The sequence below is a fragment of the Manis javanica genome, chromosome 3 (assembly GCF_040802235.1).
Source record: "Manis javanica isolate MJ-LG chromosome 3, MJ_LKY, whole genome shotgun sequence".
In the NCBI taxonomy this organism is placed as follows: domain Eukaryota; kingdom Metazoa; phylum Chordata; class Mammalia; order Pholidota; family Manidae; genus Manis; species Manis javanica.
Genome location: NC_133158.1, coordinates 199,162,926 through 199,185,202, shown reverse-complemented (window position 1 = coordinate 199,185,202; position 22,277 = coordinate 199,162,926). Strand labels below are relative to the sequence as shown.

General features: G+C 38.7%; 1 protein-coding gene across 6 annotated transcripts in view; it reads left to right on the top strand.

The window, feature by feature from the left end:
* Positions 1-22,277, top strand: part of ARHGAP10 (Rho GTPase activating protein 10) — a 275,052-nt gene that overhangs the window by 88,987 nt on the left and 163,788 nt on the right. For all 6 annotated transcript variants that reach the window (XM_073232593.1, XM_073232592.1, XM_073232594.1 and 3 more), the window contains 4 exons: positions 7,600-7,701; positions 12,179-12,289; positions 14,088-14,192; positions 20,876-21,005. In XM_073232593.1, the coding sequence (XP_073088694.1) occupies positions 7,600-7,701; positions 12,179-12,289; positions 14,088-14,192; positions 20,876-21,005 (448 nt within the window). The remainder of the gene's footprint in view (positions 1-7,599; positions 7,702-12,178; positions 12,290-14,087; positions 14,193-20,875; positions 21,006-22,277) is intronic.

Here is a 22,277-nt window from a genome sequence, read left to right as displayed (position 1 = left end):
TGTTATTTCTTTCAATTTAACAAAAATTTATTTTATTGGGTTTCTGTAATATGCCAGCATTTTTAGAGATGCTGGGTGGTCAAGAATAAAGGAACCCCAGATTCTGCACTCAGGGGTCTGGGATTTAGCCAGGATTTCTGGGAGCAACACAGTGGCTTTGTCACAGGGAACTGGGATATATTTAGCAACTTGTAAAGTTTGTGGACTGAACTTTGAAAGTATCCCAGAGAAATGATTTCCACCAACCTTCCCTGAATTCTGTGCATGCATGTAGGGAGAAAAAGTAACATTGGTGTGTGGCTGACCATGTTTGGCTTGGCCCCAGGAGAAGAGAATAATATCAGTTTTAGTTTAGGGAGAGAGGTTTTGTGTTACTTTTTTTCCCCACATGGCTTGGGGGTGTGAGTTTTCCCTTTATCTTCCCAAATAAACTATTAAAATCCTTTTGCACAGATAAACATTGTAGCTTCGGTGGCTGTAGCAATACCAATGGGCTCCAAAGAGTGCCAGCTTTTTAGTTGCTATTTATGGAATCAGTTCTCCTTTAAGGGACTTGTTAAATCATTAGACACTTGTTTTGGCATAATATTTTACAGCTTTTAATGAAGGGCTGGGTTTTGAGGGGTGATCAGTGGGAGTTGCCCCAAGTCCCCCTCCTGGGAGTGCTTGCTGAGATGCACAAAACTGGATTATGTCCGCTGGCTTCATAGCTGGAGATTGGAGGGCTGATTTTACATCTGTGACCCTGGGCAAGTCACTGCCTTTAGTTTCTTGTCTGTAAAATGAAGAACTTGGGGCTCTGACTGCTCTATTTCTGATCGTGTTGCCTTAGGCTGTTTTAAAGCTCTAACACTTTGGTTCCCTTTTAACATTTCATTGGCAGGTACTGAGTGTAACCATGTCCATCTCTTGTTTTTCTTATTTTAATTGGATGGTGGTAGTGGTGGGCTAGGATTATGTTATGGAAATTAAAAATGAGTGTGACTCAATAAATAGATTCTTTACTTATTTGCCATCCACCCTGCTGGGTTATTATAAATTTCTGGCCTCGAATTTTCTATTGACTTCTTTGCCTCCTCCCCTGACCAAACTTTCCCAGTTTCTGGTTTTACTCTTGTGTAGAGTACATCTTGCAAAGCAACTTGCAAAATAAATTGCCACATTCAAAGGAGAAATTATTTTAATTGTTTCCATCTATGCCTTGGGCTGTTTAGTGGCCAGATTTCTTCCTGCAGTCCTCAGTCTTCATTCCTTCATTGTTTCTCTGGCTTCAAGTTTATAGTTTATGAAGAATTTCTCCTACAGCCTCATTCAGTGTAGTGTGTGTGATTCCTGTCATGCCTGTTGATGGTAACTTCAGGGAAGCCAGTCACTGTGAGTCACAGGGAGAAGCCTTTTTTTATTGGCAGTTTGTGTATTATAATAAAGAGCAGAGAAAGGTGATTTTTAGGTTATATAGCAATATATAAACATCTGTTTCTTTTATTAAATTGTTAAATCTTTAAAAGACTGCTTTATTTCCTTATTTTCTACCAGTCTGCACTCATCTTACTATATAAGGTAACCTGTTCTACTGATAATTCTAGAAGAACCAGGAAAGAGTTTATAATCTGGATATTTGATTAATTTCTCCACCCGTGCTTTTTAAATCGTCATATTTTGACAAGCGTGTGTTCTTGTCATGCAGGTTGATCTACTTACATGGAATGCTTAAAAATAACTTTATTCTCCTAAATTAAAGATTGATCATTAACGAGCATAAAGCAATTTTCATGTGGGGATTAAAAAATGGTTCTAAAATTCTGACCACAGCAGAATTTTTTAGATATCATTGTCAAAATGTTTTGTCTTACCTTTTTTTCTCTTCTCCTTTTTTCCATCTGGCATGGCCATCCATACCTTTTACTTTTATACTGAAACTCTTTCAGTTTCATTAATTCTTAATTTCTTCAGTTTCCAGAATCCCAGTTACATGTTTAACTTGTTCTAATGTAATCTAAGCTTCGAGGTGGATTTTGTAAATTAAACGTTTAAAAAGCCCCAACATAGTCTTTCCTACTGTCTGCTTCTGTTAGGGTATGTTCTCCTTCAGTCATCTGCTTGGTTTGGGCTTTTTACCTCCATTCTGTGGGTTCTGCTCATGTCCTTATATGCCGGCCAGGTTCTCATCTCTCTTTAAAAAGCCCTATTTTCCATCACAGGACCCAGGTAATTCTGTGCTGTGTCACATCAGGTTCCTGTTCAGAGTTTTCTTTGAGGTCTAGCTCAGCTCTTATCTCCTCTGTCCCTTTTCCCTTCATCTTCCCCCGGAGCTTGTCGCTTATGCCCAAGTGTCCCCATAGCTCTTTATTGATAGTCATTGCTCACGAAATGGGAAGGACCTGATACAGGTACCAGACAGCATAGGAGCCAAGCAGATGGTGTAAAATCTCTGAGAAGTACCAGGACTTTCTAAAAGTTACAGGGGGAGAATTAAAAATTGATCTTTAGATATTTGAGCCGTCAAGTAATGAAAATGTGGCTTCATGCAAATATCATGTAGATACGACTAAATGTATTCATAATATAACCTACTAAAACACTATTTTGGAAAGAGCCATTTGCTGTCTTATTCAATAGAATAAAAAATTTAACCAGAAAGGTTGAAAAAAGATGTTCATTTCATGTAACTTATCACCCTAGTGATTAACAGACTCTCACCCCAAATTTCTTTTATATTTCTTTCAAAGACTATGTCTGATGACTAAATGTTTAATAAAAATTGACTTCCCGAGATTCTGTACTTGACTACGAAGTATGGGTAAAAAGCAAGTCTATCTGAGTAATTTCTCCTGTTAAATTGTGTTTGATTAAGCAGGAAAAAAAAATGCTGATTTAATTTAATTACATTTCTCTCATTATAGTAATAAAACACTTATCAATGCCTCTCATATTGCATAGTGTGAGAGGCCCTGAGATACAACTATGAATGGAAACACTGGCTGGCCTCCCAAGAAACTGGCAACTGTCTTGGGGAACATCACAAAAAAAAAGCAATAAAAATACACTGAAAAGTGCTGTAATGGAGATAAACATAGGTGCTCAGGAATACCCCTAATTACCTCAGCTTTGGAGTGCTGTGAAGATCTTTCTGGAAGACCCGAATTTTCCTGGTTTGAATCCCACTTCTACCCCTTAACTAGCTTTGTGATGTGGGGCAAGTTAGTTTATGGCCTCTAAGCCTTCGTTTCCTGATCTTTAAAATGAAACTAATGATACCTGTTTCAGGAGTCTGTTGTGAGGATTCAGTGAATTAGATCATGTCTAGAGTAAGGGCCTGGCATACATAGTTGCAATTTATTTCATTGTCCCATTTATATGGCTTGCTCTACCTCAGCTTGACAAACAAGAATCGCTCAGATTTTGTCTGCTGTCCGCGGGCAGGGTTCAGAGGTCACATGCCAGAGCGCTGTGCTTATGACCCTCCTGGCCAAATAGTGCTGCTGTTTGTGGAGTCAGGTTCTGGATTCTGTGGGAAGAGCTGAATTCTCATTTCTTTGGAGAGGCTGAAGGAGCATAAAGAAAAGGGGGAAGGAGGGCTGGAAAACACAAATAAGGTGGCAAATAGGAATAGGTGACAGTTGGTAAACGGAGGGTGGGAGGGGAGGAGTAAAGGGAGGCTGCTGTCTCCCCCGATTATTAATAGGGGACACTGTACAGAAGAGGTGGTGTTTCCTCTGGGCTGTAGATGTTAGCAGACCAGGTGAGGCTAAGAACAGGGATCCCACCACTGCTTGGTTTGGATGTATGATATTACATTTAAAAAAGTGCCCCTGCTAAGTGTATGGCATGTAGTATGACTCTTGTTTCTTATACGTGGGGTATTATCCCCACTTCTTTAAATAATGGAGAAAGAGTTGGCACATCTTTAAGAAGGTATTTAGTTCTCTAGACTAATAAGCCCTATTATTATTATTTTTATTTTTATTAAGGTATCATTGATATACATTCTTATAAAGGTTTCACATGAAAAACATTGTGGTTACTACATTTTACCCATATTATCAAGTCCCCCCCCACCCCATTGCAGTCACTGTCCATCAGCGTAGGAAGATGCCACAGTCACTACTTGTCAGCTCTGTGCTACACTGTCTTTCCCATGACCCCCCCACCACCATGTGTGCCAATCATCATATTATTCGATGTTTGTAGTTGCAAAGTAAGGCTTTTCATTTCCTCATCCTAAGAAATTTGTAAAACACAGAAATATTTAAAAAAGTTATTTGGTAACTTAAAAAAAATCTCTCTTCTAAAACAAAACAAAAAGCTAGTACCCTGTGGAAATGTGCACAATTCATAATCACAGTCACACTTTCGTGAGATCTTTGTACGTTCTTTGTCCATTTTCCCATGAAAGTGTTGATGTGTGATTTTAGTAAAAAAACTGCTTAATCAATGTTTTATGTGTTAAGAATATTTCTTTTCCTCCATATTAATTGCACCTTTTCCCTGCTTGTTTGCCTTTTAGCTTGTTTATTGTGTATTTTTTGATACTAAGATGTTCTTATGGTATTTTCTGTTTCTGTTTTGCTTAGAACCTTATTCTCTCTTCTGAGATCCTATGAAAATATTCTCTTTTTATTTATGGCTTCATTTTTTTCACTGTGACTCTCTGAATCCATTTGGAATTAATTTTGATGAGATGTGGTTCTCTGATTCCAAATAGTTAACCAATTATACCAGCACCATTGATTCATTTTTTACCCAGTGATTTGTGATGACATCTTTAAATTTGTGTTTTTACTTCTAATGAATTCAAAAGATCTGATGATTTAAATTCTGATTAAGTTTATGAATTCCCTCTACCATTTATATATGTGTTTTTTGATCATGCTGTTTTAAGTAATAGCTCTTTCTGGTTTTTTTTCATGTATGATTTTACCAGTTGATTCTTATAAGTCACAATTTACCTGTAAATATAAGCTTTTTGGCTTACTTATGTTAAAATTAAAGAAAAATTGTTGTTATCACTTAAAAATCATTAGATTTCCAGCTGTTCCAGAAAAATCAGCGAGCATGTCTTATATCCTAGAGCTGCATTTACACATGTCAAAATGTGTAACACAGCTGAAGCTGTGTTAATGGCTGCCTTCCCCTATGTTGAGTAGCTGTGGGTGTTCTGATTTGCGTTTGGCCTCCACCACTCATTGCATTCAACTTCCAGCTTGCTTTATCCGTAACATTAGCACCTGACTCAGACTCATCTGAGTTTGTAATGCTGCTTTACAAAAAAAATTCTGCACTAAATTTCATTTGATCCTTGATAGAGCCTGCTGTCTTGTGTTGCTCAATATATTTTGTATGTATGTATATATGTATAATCCACCCCTATGTACGTGTGTATGCACATCATATATTGCAGTGCTAAAGAAAATGCTCCATCCTTTATTGAATGCTGCACAGTTCTCTTTAAAATTCTTATTATTACTGCACAAAGAAGCAGAGTAGTGTTCTAGTGGCATTGATAACAAATGCAAGAAGAAACACTTCGGTCATAGGGTTGAAAAACAAAACACAGTAGCATTTGTGTAATACCACACTATGGATGGACGAATGTACTTCCACTCTAGCTGGTGGGTGTAATGTTGTTTTTTGGCTAAATTCTTTCCTCACAAAGCCTTGATACCACCATTTTCTTTCATTCCCGATTTTACCCACGTGGTAATTTACATAGCCCACTGTTGCTGAGTGTGCTGGGTGTTTTGACTGCTGATTTTAGCATCACTGTTTCCTTTGTCCCATTGTGTGGCTCAGATGAAATGAAAGGAGTTAAAAATGTTTTCAGCCTTCCTGGGAAGTATGAATCTGCAAAGAGAGTCAACGTGTTTTACCTTGTGGTCTTGCTTTGCAGTTAGTGTCATGTAAATGGAGCGGCGTGACTTCTATCTCTGTTTTGTTTAAACCTGAGACACTGCTGGTGAGAAAGCTCCATGACACCAGTGCAGAGGCACATAGTCATAAGCGGCCAGGACTAGACCTTGCGTCTTCTGACACCTGAGCCAGTGTGCATGCCATGATACGACCTTTTTGAAATAATGGGGGTTTTGGAGTAATGGCCATATGTTAGCTTTACTTAACATTTTTGGTTAGTTGTCAAAATAGTTGATGAAGAGCAAAATAGTGAAAAGCAGAAAATAGAGTAACCATATATGAATGCCTTAAACTAAAAAAAAAAATAGACATAAACTAAACCTAGTGCATAAAGAAAAAGTGCTGCTCTTTCAACAAAAGTTTGACTATTGTCACACATAGGTGAGCCACAGGAGCCCAGAATTTTAGGACTGGATCCAAGAATGAGTTAGGACAAAAAGAAAATCCCTGATCTTTTCAATAAGGAAATTATGGTTCTGTGTTGTATTTCTTTCTTCTTTTTTTTTTTCACTTAGGGAGCTAATTTGCAATTAAACTTGGAGTAGAAATGGGAAGAAATGTCAGCTCCCGAGTCAGTCTCCTCTGTCACTGTGGGGATTGATTTAGGGTCTTGAGATGAGCTGGCAGAGGCTCTGTCCTCGGTTCCCATGGCAACAGTGTATATAGTCCCTTGTAGTGAAAAAGTAATGATAAATGCAGAGAAGTAGGATTTATGTGCTTAGTTTAATCCGTTTGTCTAGTAGGAAGAAGATCATACCAGAAAAGACTGGAATAGTTCCTTATTTTTGCTTTAGGAAATAGAATTTCAAAAATAGAGAAGAGAATGTTCCTTTCCAGGAGGTCTTAGAGAGTTAGGGTGAGTTTGAAGTTAATAGAAACATTTTGACAGCATGAGGACATAGTGTGCTCTCATTGGTGCTGAGAAATATTTATTAAAAATCTGTTTAAATTGGCAGTGTTAGGGGAGAGAGTCTTCTCTGCATTAAAAATTGGGTTACTTGTTTTCTCAAAAAAGCATAAAAAGCAAAAGGAAAGCAAATGCTAGTTCTAGGCTGTACCTGAGAAATGGTTGTAATTTTAACCAAAGGATCTCAGTACAAGTGTGTCACTGTTATTTTAGGCCCTGGTGACCTGTTAATACATATTCTAAGTAGTGTTATAGAATCACTGCTAAGATTTGGGAAAGTTGATGGCATTCGGGTCAGAGGATCTTGTATTCATACTGGACAATTAGGGATACTCTATCTCAGGATGTTTTTGTCCCATTGTGATTCTCATTATTTTCACTCGAGCAAAATTTAATCAGTTTTAAATGAATGCCATTTCTATGCCAAAATCTGCAGTGTTTTTGCTGTTTTAAGCTTTATGTTCTTCTTGTTTTTTTAATGAGGGACAAGTGACATAGCACTAATTCTAAACATGAAGTGTGAAGAATTGAAAAATAGCTTTGGAAAAAAGCCTATTAAAGGTAAAAAAAAGAAAAGATAAATGACTCCAGTCCTAATGCTGTCTTGATGGCTAATAAACATTGACCTGGGAGCAGATAGATTTTTTCAGATCACTTCATCACACTTAGTGGTACTTTCTTTATTTTCAAATATTTGTCATATTTTGAGCTCCCTAGTGGATTAACGATGTTGATGAATAATTCCTGTTTAATCACAGTTGTTTGTGTTTTCTGATTTGTAGGAAGAAAAAAAGAAGTTTGACAAAGAGACCGAGAAGAACTATAGCCTAATTGATAAACATTTGAATTTATCTGCGAAAAAGAAAGACTCACATTTACAAGAGGTACTGTTGTTACTTTTCTGTTCATTTCTTTCTAAAATTCAGGCCACGGTGCCTTTCTCTTTTCAGTGTGCTTTTCTTTGGAAAACTTTTCATCTAGAATTATTAGAGGTGGAAAAAAATGAACAGGTTATGGCCATGAATTAAGATAAGAACAAAGAGTTCTTGTGGAACAAGACACAGAATAATTAATACATCTTATGGTGATTAATTCACATGGATTCATGGCACTAAAATTTTTTGATTCTGAGTATATTTTCACAGGAACAGTTTTTCACCAGCATTCCTGAGGAACAATATATTATTTTCAGGAATAGGTTTATTAATTGGCTTTCAAGATTTATTGAAGAAATGAATTGAATTTAATAAGCTCACATACCATTTTGCTTTTATGTGAAGGCAGCATTCATCTTACTTAACACTGAAGCTTCAGGAGGTTTAGCTTCCCTGGAAAGAGCAGCATCTGTTTTACTTGTGTCTAATAGAATTTTTTTTTTAAAGAAAGCCATGTGTAAGGAGAAAAGAATTTATATCTTTCATTTTCTCTCTCCCTTTTCTAAATGCCCTGCCACTTGTTTCTGCTCTCACATGCTTGAATGGAAACTCAGTGGTTTATAATTTGGAACATATGCTTTCATTAAAAATGATGTTGTTTGCAGCTGTTAGGATCTTTACTCATTCCACAAAAGTGTGATTTTTTTTATTTCTCTCATTTGTTCATTTTTGAACACATAAGGAGTCTGAGAGTAACATACCACTGTAGTAGACACTTAATGAAGTATCACCCAAATGACACGGACAACACTGACTTTGGTATAAACCTGGGTTATATTTAAATGTCAGGTATTTAGTTGCAAACTCTTTCTGTATGTGTGTGTGTGTGTGTGTGTGGTCATTTTGATATTACCCACATGTCACATTTTCTTTTGTCTCTTTAATACCTTTGACATTTGGATGGCATCTGATAGTTTATGAGGGACAAAGGAACTTTTATACCACTTAATCCCACTGTAGTACACGAGGTAGGTAGAGTACGTTCTGCCCTTTCTCCATATAATGTACAAAGCCATGCAGCTGTCCCATATGCTCCCCCATCTCCTACCCTCTGTCACTTTGGAAATGACAGCTTTGTTTTTATAAGCTCTCCTTAGGCTAGCAGTTTTCTACTTCCCTTTTCTTCTCATCTTTATTTTCTGGTATCCCGAAGGGAGTTTTCATGCCCTAAGTCAGTTTCCATCTCCACCTCACTCTCTAATTAGGTGTCTCATTCTGAACATTGTGTAGGCAAACTCTTCAGAGTATCTTCGGCCTTCTCTCTCACACCCCACACCCAGTCTGTCAGCATATGTCTTCTTCAGCTTCGGAATATTCCCAGAATACGGCCACCTGTCCTGATGACCACCACCGTCATCCTGGCGCAAGCATGTTGGCATCTCACAGATTACCGCAAAGTCCTCTCTGAGTGGGTCTCCTAGCTTCCACCGGTGTATTCCTACAGTTTATTTTCTGCTCAGCAGGCCGAGTGAGCCTTCCTATTCTCCCCCACCTCTTCTCCAGACCTTCACGGCAGGTCTGTATCCGGAGGCCAGGGGCCCACCCACCCTGCGCACCCACCCTGCGCACCCACCCAGGCCGCCTTGCTGTGGCCGCACGTGGGCAGGCAGACCCCATGCTCAGGGCCATTCCTTCTGTTCTTCAGACCGCCTCGTACATCCCCGGTCCAGAACCACATGCCTCTCTCCCTCCTCCAAATACCCTTTCACCTCCTCTCTGCTCAGAGTTCACCTCGTCCATCTTTTTTAGTGTCTGCCTTCCTTAGCTATTTTTTTCCTAGCACAAAAATTTTTTTCCTCCTGGACATGGGCTGGGTCACCCTCCAGGCATATGGATGTGTCACCAACGTGGAAGTTTACCAGCCCTTGCTCAAGAGTTTTTGTAGAGCTTGATCTGTAGTGCCCCATCCTTCCACCCGACTCCCAGAGACTGAGGGCGGGGCTGACCATTCCAGTCCTCTAACCTCCTGGTTTTGGTGGTGCTGCCTAGGGGCCCCCCTGTAAGTCCCTTACTAGCATAAACTCAGGTGTGCTCCAAAGGGGCGTCTTAGGAAAGGCAAGGGATGATCCCATCACTGAGGAAATCCCAAGGATTTTACAAACTTTGTGCCAGGAACTGGAGACCAGATAAATTTCTTACTATACCCGAGTAGTGATGGCCTTCTGGACTTTGAGTCAGCTTAAAGGACTGTGCTGCCTTTGTGGTTTGTATGTCCCTGGCGTGGCTGTAAATTAAGGGTTATTGATGATACCGGGATCCTGGTGATCAGCCATGCAGCAAATGGCATCGCTATTCTGAACACTCAGAACCATGGCCTGACCAGCAATGCCAGGGTAGTTGCAGTGGCATAAACAACCTGGAGAGAGACTCTGCTAAAATTAAAAAAATAAATAAATTGGTGACTATGTCCCTGGTGTAATTTTCTTGAGGGACATTTCCCAGTAACAATAACATGAAGAATCCACTCTTACCCCCTCATATCTCTATTTTATTGAGTACTTAACAAAATTACATTCCGCATGCCCCCACCCCAGTGGTTGTCTCTGTTAACTGCTGGTGACTGAACTCTCAGACTGTGATTATTAGAGGCATAAAAATACGGTTTTGATGAGTATTAGGTAGAAATTCTCATTTTGGCTTAGTAACACTATTATATTTAAACATTATCTTAAATCACATTTGATGCTAAAACATTTTTAATACCCATTAGATAAATAACTGTTTTTCCTTCTTTCCAAAAAATGAAAAATTCTCGTTACGGTAAAAATAAACATAAAATATAGGATCTTAATCATTTTCAAGTGTGTAGTTCACTGGCATTAAGCACATTCACATTGTTGGGCAACCATTACCATATTCCATTTCCAGAACTCTCAGTACCCATTAAACAATATTTCCCATGTTCTCCCTCTCCCCTACCCCCAGTTCCTGGCAACCACCCTTCTACTTAGTGTCTCTGTGAATTTGTTCTAGGTACCCTATGGAAGTGGAATCATGCAGTATTGACCTTTTGTGACTTATTTTACTTCTTATGTCCTTCACGTTTCATCCATGTTGTAGCATGTGTCAGAATTTCCTTCCTTTCTGAGGCTAAATAATATTCTATTGTACATATACACCATTTTGTTTATCTGCTTTTCTGTTAACGGACCCTAGTTGCTTCTATCTTTTAGCTGTTGTAAATATTGCTGCTATGAATGAGTGTGCGAATACCTGTTTTGAGTCCTTGCTTTTGGTTCTTGTGAGTATATACTCAGAAACGGAATCACTGGATCATATGCTAGCTAATTCTAGCTTTAATTTTTGGGGGACTTGCCAAGCTGTAATTTTTTACAGTGTAATTGCCATGTTTTCCATAGTGGCTGTAGCATTGTACATTCCCACTGATAGTACATGGGGTTCCAATTTCTCCACATCCTCCCCAGTACTTGATATTTTAAATTTTCGGATAGTTTTTTACGTTGTTATTTTCTGTTTTTTGATAGGTATGAGGTGGCAACCCATGGTTTTGATTTGTGTTTCTCTAATGATCAGTGATATTGAGCAACTACCCATACGCTTATTGCCATTTTCATATCCGCTTTGGAGAAATGTCTAGATAAATACATTTAAAAGTAAAATCAATCAATTTACGAAATACATGATGCCTTGTAAGAATGGTTTCTAGGCTGAGAACTCTTTCTCTGTTGTTTTTGTGGAACTGCACTTCTCTCCCAGTTCCATCCTAGTTAGATGAGGTGAGTTGGAACCTTTTTTTGGAATAGTCCTCTGTTCACTCCCATAGTGCCTGTTCACTACCAGTAGGGGGAGACACTGAGGCCTTGGGAACATGACTGCCTGCAGATGGGCTTCAAGCCCTAGCCTGCTTTGGAGAGGCAGGTTCTAGAGATGGGACCACAGCCACCACTTCCTCAGTTGCTGCCTTCACGCAGGAGTGCTGAGGTGATTGGACTTTCCTGGAGCCCCTTTCCCAGGCTGACTTCATTCTTAGAGGATTTGTTCATGGAAGTAATGTCTGTGTGATTAGGATTCTATGTGTATGGCTCATCCGTGGGTGCAGTGTTGGTTGGATAACTTTTTTCATGAAGAGCTGTGTTACCTGATCCTCAATCCTTTGGGGTCACCTCATAAAAAGCAGGTGTCAGCAGACATATTCTGCAGAGAGTCAGATAGTAAATATCTTAGGCTTTTGCAGACCATAAGGTACCTGTTGCAACTACTCAGTTCAGCTGTTGTAGCAGGAAAGTAGCCATAGAAGATACATAAGTGAATAATTAATGAGTCTGTTCCAGCGCAACTTTTTTTTTTTTTAGAAAGACAGACATTGGGCTCTGTTTGCCTGTGGACAGTCGTTTTGCCAACCTCTGATCAAGAGTTTACTTCCTCACTATCTCTAATCTGACCGACCTCAATTATTTTAACATAGGCAGATATCCAAGTGGAGCAAAACCGGCAGCACTTTTATGAACTGTCTCTTGAATATGTATGTAAGCTTCAAGAAATCCAAGAAAGAAAGAAGTTTGAGTTTGTGGAACCTGTAAGTATTTGAGCAGGTTGTTCTGCTACTGGATTTTTGTGATAAAATAGAAATGTTTTTTCTTTCTAGATCTAGTTTATGGTTGCTAGAGGCCATGGTGCATAAATATGAAGCAAGACATTGTAACCGTGAAGTCCAGGAGCCCCTGCAGATCAGCGGTTCTGAGCCTTATTGGCACAGTGACCATAACTGAATATTCTTTCTTCTGCTATATGGTCTCAAGATCGCTGCAGTTGGGTGCAATTTCTGCCCATTAAAGAAAAATCTCTGTATAGAAACAATGTTAGAATGTGGGTGAGGGTGGCGGTGCTGATGGGGTAAGAAAAAACTTCACTCAGGTTTGTTCTAAGGCAAGTACACCAGTCCAAACTTTGTACTTTCAACAGTACTTTCAACAGTTGTTGGTAATACGTGGTTTCTAATACAACTCATGATGCTTATGCAACCAAAGTTAAGAACTGGTGTGTGGAAATACTCTGAAACAATTTTGTGAGTTACTCTTACTTTTCTTTGTACTTCCACTAAAACACATGATTTTGTTTATTCTGATACTGATGTATTCTAGTAGCTTTAGTTCTTTATGTAATAATGTATATGTACAATATATCTTCCTTGAAATGTAAAGGGGTATTTCATACTGTGGGTTTTATTAAAAAATTAAGGAACACTGGAATTATGATTCTCGAGGTTAATTTTCACATAGATTTTTTGCTTGTGATTAAAAAAAAACAGCTTTGAGATGTAATTCATTTGCCATACAATTTACCCATTGTGTTTATGATTTTGAGAAGCAGAAGTAATCAAGCAAGTATTACTTTAAAAATTGGCATTCACGGAAGCTATGACCCAGTTGGAGTAATAGATTTAACCTAAATTAAACAAATAGATAAAAATTTATCCTCCTTAAAGTTTTATTTTTTTGTGAAATAATAATAATGGCCTATGTTTATTGAGCATTTACAATGCTCATTGTTCAAGTCATTGTTCTAAGTACTGTACTCGTGCATTTATTCTACACAGTAACTCAATAAGGCGATACTTTCATCATCTCATTTAGCAGATAAGGAAATTGAAGTAGAGAAAATTTCAGTACTTTGCCTAAGATTCCATAACATTGCTAAGTTGGGATTTGACCCCTGATGGCCACTTGACGTCAGAGTCCCAAATTCCAACTACTGAGCTTTGTGACATTCTCAAGAAAATGAGTTTCAGGATTTCTTTAACTCTTACCCCTAATCACTTTTACTCACTTTAAATTTACTCACATGTGGGCAGAAGCAGCTGCCCTGTATTCAAGACGGGCAGGTCGAGAGTCGGTAGGGAACTCAGAGCTTAGTCCGCCCTGCCTTTTTGCCTTTTATGCCCGAGTCACTGAGGTCCTCGTCAATAAAACCGCAGAGGATGCCCCATGAGAGAGCCGTTATTAGCTCTTCGATTCTGTGATTTTATTTTCCTCATAGATTTTATCCACCAGCATGATAAAGTTTTGCTTGTAAAGAAATATAGGGATTCTCTTGACTAAAAAGGACAAGTGAATGTTGTAGAATTCCATTTCCCCTATACTGTAAAAGCTGTCTAATGGTGCTAATAGTTAAGGAAAAATCACCAGCCTTTCATTTTTTTATAAGGACAAATTTAAATAATGCAGTTAGATTTAATTGAATTCTAGTGCCTTTTAATTGCTCTGCTTCAGTGGAGTCAAAATGAGATGAGGGGAAATACGTGGCTGTTTTCATTCTTTTTTTTCCTCCCTTTGAGTTTTTTTTTTTTTTTGCTAATGTCCCTTTCTTTCCTTTAGATGCTGTCCTTTTTCCAGGGAATGTTTACTTTCTATCATCAGGGCCATGAACTGGCCAAAGATTTCAATCACTACAAAATGGAGCTGCAGATCAACATTCAGAATGTAAGGAAATGAAAGCCTTTGATTTTGAAAGTGGTTTTGATTTATTTTATAAAAAGACTTAAAAGACAGGCTGATCTGTTGGAGCTGTGAAACTGAGGCTATGTCGCCACCTTCTGGTCATTTCTCAGTGTGACAAACTGCTCTGACTAGGTGAGGTGCAGGGAATACTGCCCCCTGGCGGCACTTTTTAAAAAGTTATTTAATTTATTTTTCTTCCCTTGTTTTAGAAAAGTCACTAGTATGTTTTTATTTTTAAACTTTCTTATTGAAGTATTGTTGATCTACAATATTATCTTGGTGTCAAGTATAGAACACAATGGCTCAGCAGTTAAACGCATTATTAAATCCTCACCCCACCTAGTGCAGTTACTGTCTGTCAGCAAAGCGTTACGGAACCATTGGCTCTATTCTCCGTGTTCCTCTTTCATCCCCGTGACCAACTTGCATTATGTGATTGAGATTTCTGTGCCCCTTTCTTCCCTTCTCCCACACCCCAACCTTTCCCCTGTGGTAACCAGCAGTCACTTCTCAGTCTCCCTGAGTCAACTGCTGTTTTGTTCATTTTGTTTTATTTTTAGATTCCACAACCAAGGGCAAGCATATGGTGTTTGTCTTTCTCTACCTGGCTTATTTCACTGAGCATAATACCCTCTAGGTCCATTCATGTTGTTGCAAATGGCAGGATTTCTTTTATGGCCGAGTAACATTCCATTGTATGTATATATATACCGTATCTTTATCCATTCATCTGTTGGCAGACACTTTGGTTGCTTCCTTATCTTGGCTACTGTAAATAATCATGAACACAGGGGTGCATATATCTTTTTGAATCAGGGAAACTAGTATGTTTTTATATTCAAGATTCACATGGTTTAATTTCTTCAAGTATTTTTGAGATATAGTTGACATACAACACTGTATAAGTTTAAGATGTACAGAATAATGACTTGACTTACATACTGTACAAAATGATTACCAGAGTAAGTTTAGTAAATACCCATTAACCTTTTTTATTGCTTGTGCTGAGAGCTTTTAGGATCTAATTTCTTAGCAACTTTAAAATATACCATGCCAGCAGGGTTGACTGTGGCCATCTGCATTTGGTGAGACCATTCTAAGGATCAGCTGTGCTGTGTAACTCTCTGTTCTCTATGTAAAAAAACAGACAAAAGAGTCCTCCATGTGTGATTTATAGCATTTCAATGTGGTGATCTAAATTTCTTCTTTTTTACCTGTATATCTTACTCAGTTTTTATTTTCAGATAGCCTTCAGGGTTCAAGAGGAATTTCTACCCTGTGTTTTATGCATATCCACTTGTGTTGGGTTCACAGTTGCTGTTGGTCTTCATTATTTTCCTGGAAAATGCATGCTTTCGATTAGATCTGGATAAAGTAGGAGAATTTTATTAAACAATATAATATGTGTGATTTTGATCAGAAGGTGGTGCATGTTTTTCCTCTCAATACTGTAGTTGATTTTCTAAGTGTCTTCATTGAAGAGTTATTCAGGTTATGTTTAGCATGATTTCAGGCCTTGTTAGAAATGCAATGAGTTGGTTTTGGGACAAACTCCTAGCGCCTACTGGAAGACATGCAAAGGGTGGGAATCTCTGTCCTGCTTACCACCTGACTTTAAATTTCTTAGCATCTTAGAAATAGAGAGTGAATAGTTTTTGTCTAGATTTTATATTTTTAAGGTTTTTCTTTTGTGTAGTTTCTTATACTTGAGAATGTAGGTAATGAAATATATTTTTGTGATTCATGTGACAAATTTTATTTGTAGATTGTTTGGACATTTAGCTGGGTTAAATGATAGAGTAAATCCCTCGTCTCCCAAGTCCCTTGAGTGGCTATAATGTAACAAAATGTACGTGCATCGATTAGACCCAACTTCAATGTAGGTAGTAGAACATTTAGTCCAAAGATGCTGTGATTTTTCAGAATCCATTTTCAGGCAGCAAAATAGTGTTGTAAAAAGAACATTACACAGTTAGTTTAGAAAGTTAGATTATATTCCTGATTTCTTTCCCTGCACTAACAGGCTGTATAACTTATGGAAAATTACTTTCTGTCTACACCTCACCTGCCAAGTGCAGGGCTGGTCTGGATGAAAACTTTCAGGTAGAACTGGATCCAAAATTTCTGTGGCCAAGGTAAAATGAGAAGGCAGGGCCCCTTACTCAAAAACGAAGACTCTCAAAGCAGTGACATCAGAGCATTCGACCATCTGCTCGACTTCCTGAGCACAGGGCCTGTGTGACTGTACAGGTTATGTGCCTGCAAAGCTAGCCGTCCCTCTGTGCCTGGAGCCAGGTGTAGGATGCACCAGGGTCTCCTGGGGTCTCCAGCGAAACTCTCCCCGTACAGCCAGCCAGCTTGTGAGTGGAAGATGCTTGTCACACGCCCATGGGGGAAGGGGGGAAGGTTACCTTACACACACCAGAATAATTTCAGAGAGATTATTTCAATGTTAATGAGCAATGCTCAGTCACAAAATACTCTAAGCAAAAGTTGAAGACAAACTATCTTTTGAAATGGTTCACAAAATGACCTGGTTAATATCCTTCATATACTAAGAAGTTAACACACACGTTTGATAACAACATTGATCTCCCTGAGAAATGGGCAAAGAGCAATTTACTGCCAAAACCTTTTTTCTGTATCCTCAAGGGTTGTCACCAGTAAATTACCCTAAATCCTCAAACCTCTTCTCTACATGTTCCGCTCTTGGCTTTGTGCTGGCTGTTTCTGAGGTCCCTCCAGCAACTCTTTCTACTTTCAATTTTGAGAACATGTGATGTGTCTTTGCTGTTCATTTTTAATTTTTGCTAATTCTTTTCTTTTCAGAGATACCAGCATCTTCAAAACCCATGCCACTCATTCTGTCTCACCTGCTAAACCTTAATTGCTGTAACTTATTTCTTGGCCTTCCGTCTCATTCTTTGTTGACCTCAGCTTTTAGTATAGTAAAGGGAAAGCTTGGGCTATTGAAAACTACATATGACAAAAATCCCAGTTATGTCTTATTTTTATGCTATGTATATTTATTTAAGGAAATGTACCAGATGTTAAAACTCAATCTTAGAGTTAACAATCCGTGCACTATGATGTTACAGATAATTTTGCATAACTTTTAAGAATTTTAGTATAGTAAAAAACAACAATATCATTTTATAATCAGAAGAAAGGCAGAAATTATTTAAAAGTGAAAAACCTGTTTTTTCCAATCTGATTTCCCCTTTTCTATGGTAAAAATGGTTACACTTTTCATATTGAGAGAGATTCAGTCTTCATCCATTTCCCAAGATCTAGAAAAATCAATGGAAAGCAAAAGAGAGCAAAGATGGCTTTTAGAAAATAGATTTCTCCAAAGAATGTAAATTGCATCAAAATTAAAAGAGATTTTAAAAACTAATTTAAAACTTTTATGATCTCTATCCCCAGAGATATGCGGGGGAAAGAGAGACCAGAATAAAATTCTTCCTGCAAGGAAATATAGTGGGAGAAATCCTAGGATTCATGAAGAATCCCTAGAATGGTTTAGAAGAATTTACAGTCTGTGCAACTATTTTTGTTACGGTGTTGTGAGGAAAGTGGAGCACCAAAATGATGAAGTATGTTTAAAAAACAAAAATAGGTTGGAAGTAATTGTATAAAAACATGAACATGGTTATTCTGATAAATAGATTTATGGTCACTTTTAATCTTATTAGCTTTTCTTTTTGCTCCAAAACAACTGTTTATGTCCTTCCCTCTTTGTTAATGTTGGCATTAGTTTTTTGAATCTGAAAAAAAATTAAAAATATGCTCCTCTCAATCAGATTGAAAATAATAAACTGCTAGTTTGATATTGGAGATTCCCTTTGTTAGGGAGTCATTGTGATCACCCTTCAGTGACTGAACTGTAATAATGATTATAATGCCACCAAAATCTATTGTCACCACATGCCAGGTGTTACTGTGTTACTGTGTTTTCCATTTGGATTCTACATGTTTAGTCTTCATAAAAGTCCTACAGTGTAGATTTTTTTATTCCAATTTTGCAGATGAGGAAAATGAGGGAAAATAACTTAGTGAAAGCCGTCCTTCTTTGGGTTCAGGACCTGCACTGGAACCCAGGCTGACCCACTCCAGGCCGAAGGTGGTTAGTTTCAGAGTTAGTGGTGGGTGTAAAGAGGTCACTTGTGGTGTGTCTGGGGTCAGTGAACATTAGAGTTGGGGAATATGTTGAAATGGCCGTTGGTTTCTGTGGGCCGTAGCAACTTGTGGGGAACATGGGAGTCCCTTTAATTGTAAGAACCCAGATTTAGGTGCTGCTGGCGAACCACGGCCCACTTCCGCCCCTCACCAGTTCTGACCCGAGCTTCCCTCACCCCAGTGGAAGGTCATATAGGGGTTTACACTTGATCACCTACCTAGGATCTGTTGCAAACCTTCCCTTTTCCTGCCACCTCCCTATGTGGAGAGCACTTAAGGGGATGATGTGGTGGGCGCAGTGAGGGGCATGTGAGTGTGTCCATGTGCCCCTTGTGTTCCTGCCCCTTTTGTGTTGCTTTGGAAGGTTACTAAAGCAGTGCTGCCTGGGGTCCACCTCTGATGTTTTGCAGCTGTTTCTGGAACCCTCTTTGTATGTTAATCATGCTCGGCCTCCCTTTGCTCCCTGAATGAGGTCATGGGCCTAGGGTAGGAAACTTATATGAAAAATGTTAATCCGTCTGTGGAATTAGCCTTTGCCATTTGCCTTTAAAGCCTTATTTCTGGGTAAAACTTAGTGTGAACAGCTCCTCACTCACCTCTTCCTTTTCCCCTTAATGTGGGAGTGGTCCTGTGCTAAGCCTGACCCTCCAGTTTTCCAGACATACTTAGATGTATCTGAATTCCAGCTTACTCTCCAAATTTAATTACCCCCCTTCAAATAGGTGATGTAATAAAATATTTATTTATAAGGTTTACCTTAAGACTGGTTTATTTGCAAATTTGTATGGACTCATGGATTTTTCAATGTATAGATAGGTATAGAAGTAGGAATATGTACACATGTGCATGTAAATATGTGTGTATGTGAACATACATGTGTTTTCTCAGTTTGTCTGCCGAGGAGGCGTAGAAGCAGTGACACCCCCTTAGCTGTGAGCACGCTGTGATCAGATCTTGGTTTCTTCATACTACATTCCACTAAATGGAACAAGGGCTCCTTTGGGGGAAATGGCAGAAAATCACCAGTTCTAGGACTGGGGAAAGCATTAAGATGAACTTGGGATGCCTTTTGGGATCAGAAAAGTAAGGAATTACCCAAAGACACGAGTCAGCTAGAAGGGCTCTTTTTTGGTCAGATCTGGGACAATTGGAGCATTAGCCTAAGTAATGAGAGTATTGGATGCAACTCACTAGGTTCCTAGGAACATGTGTGTGTGTTCATGTGCTTGCTGGCATCTGTACACATATGGCCCACATACGCGTGTGTGTATATAGATGTATGTGTGTAAATATTTCACACAGATGGCCAGAAATGGGGGTTGAGAGGAATCTCAGCAAAGTGACAAAGGAGGCAGACAAAATCAGGCTATAAACAGTGTTAAGATGGGGGCAAGATATCCTAGAGGCATGAGGCATGGGGACAGAGAGGGAGATGGCCATTAGCAAAAAATTTCCCCTCCTTTTCAAAGCTCTGCCTTTGCTTCTAGTACATAAACGGGTTCTTTAAGAAGTCTCTGCTTCTTTTTAAAATAAGCGTCTGCAGATAAGTTTTCCATTTACAATCTTCATTTATCAGACTCCCCATCCCCCTACAATATATGTACCATTCTTCCATTTTCCCTGCTCTTAGGACCGTTGGTAACCCTGTCCATTGTAGGAGGAGAGAGGAGAGATATCAATAATAATTTCTCATCTCAGCTCCTCCACAGTTCCACATCAGCAGTTTTTTGGTGTTAATAGAATTATTTTTGTGTGTGGATGGAAGAAATGCCCAGAAGCTCAGTGGTGCTGACTCATCATAATTGCCTTAGTGATTTCGTCCCTTCACCTTTGCGTATACGTTTTCCATGTAGCTGCTTGACAGAGATATTGGCAGAGCAAGTCTCCTGGGTGTCAGAAAAGTGATTTGTCTCTTCAGATATCAAAGACATTATCTGTAGGTGGAATGCTTTCTCCCTTCTTTTTTTTCTGAGAAGAAATGTCATTTTCAAGTGCGATTGATAGGACCTGGAAAAAAAAATGATACTCATGTTTATTTGCACAGAAGAACAAAATTTTTCAGAATCTGAATACTTTGACACATTGCTTGGTGCTACGAGTAACAATGGGTCAGACTGATTGTTGCCCAGGCTTTCCAGATATTTTACGACCTGTTTTTTAAACATATCTGAGATTTTAGTATTGGGAGATATGGGGGCAGGAATTCTTATGTCAAATAATGGAATCATTGTTTGCGTTGCATAGTTTCAAGAGCAAATAACTCTAGTTACCTTGGCCTAGATTCCTCTATTAGCTATTTTACCACTAACTTTTTCCCTTTAACGGTGATCTTAACAAAAAGACACACTGGAAAGGATGGGTATACTTTGAGAAATTTATAGACAATTCCTACAAATTTAATTACAGTCACCCAGAGACTTAAAAATGTATGTATGTGAAAAAACTCATGAGAATTTAAAACTTATGTGTTTTTTAATCCATTTCAGACTCGGAATCGTTTTGAAGGAACAAGGTCAGAAGTAGAAGAGCTTATGAATAAAATCAGACAGAATCCCAAAGATCATAAACGAGCGAGCCAGTTCACCGCAGAAGGCTACCTGTATGTGCAGGAAAAAAGTAAGAGGCCCTCCAACAGTGATGAATAAGTAGCAAAAAATCATTTTGAAGTTCTTTCTGTAATCTCTCTATTTTTGGAATAATTATTTCTCCCACTTTCTTTGCTCCCTTGAAGGTATATTTTGCATTTATGGGGAAAATACATTCCTACTCTAGGGAGGGAACAATGAAATCAAATCCTATGAGCCCTTGCTTTCCAGTCAAACTCCCCAAAATCAATCTACATTTGGCTAAAACCTGCTTGTAAGGGAGTCAGAACTTGGCTTAGGGCTGAAAACTAGATGGACTATCATCTGTTTCTTTCTCCTCACCCGGCCCTCATCACAGCACGCACACGCGTATACATACACACGCCTCCCCCGAGCCTCCTCCCTGTTTCTCCATATGTTAAAGTCAAGAAGGACATACTTGCCTTCTTCCTTCACATTATTTCTTGCCATAGCAATCTGAGATTGTTTGTACTAAAATCATCAGGGTGATTGCAGGTGGCTATAGAAATTATTCATCTCATGGAATTTCTAGTAGTGCTGCTGTTAGTGAATACCCATTGCAGAGAATGTCCTTCATTTGAAAATTAAGGCACCCCAAAACTCACACTTCAGACAGTTGGGTCTTATTTGAACAGTCGAGCCCTTACGGTTTACTTGCCCAGCTGTAGAACCTGATTACTAGGGAGTAGAAAGAGGAGAATGTGCAAATATTTCTCTATTTACTACTTGTCTCCCTCCCCACCCTTGGCTGTAGTCAAGGTGCTTTGTAATCTTCATTCACTGTGAAATATGGCTGACTTACAGGACCTTCAAACTGACCAGTTCAGTAGTGCAGTACTTGGGGAGCAGCTATGTGGCATCTGTACTTTGAATTGAAGTTGATGTTGCATGCAGCCAGCAGAAAGATGATTATTTTCCCCTTTGTCCTTATTGAATCTGGGCTATCATAGTCTTCATGACTGTCAGTGGAAAACCGTTAAATGGTGTGGCAGAACTCTGCATTTTTCTCATGTTCTATCTTCTTACTGAATTTGAAAGAACTGAGTGAAAAATTAGAGACATAAAAGTGATAGAACTTTTGTATTATTTGGTCAAGTGGAAATCACAGGAAATTTTAATTTTCAGATTCATAACTGTTTCTTACTGGTTTTGAGAGGAACTGGGCTGAAACTAGATGTGGAAACAAAAGCAGTAGTGGCAAAATTCTTCTCTTGTTAACTGTATGCCAGGCACTGTGCTAAGCCCTTTTTGCAACTTGTCTCATTTAATCTATTAAAAAACT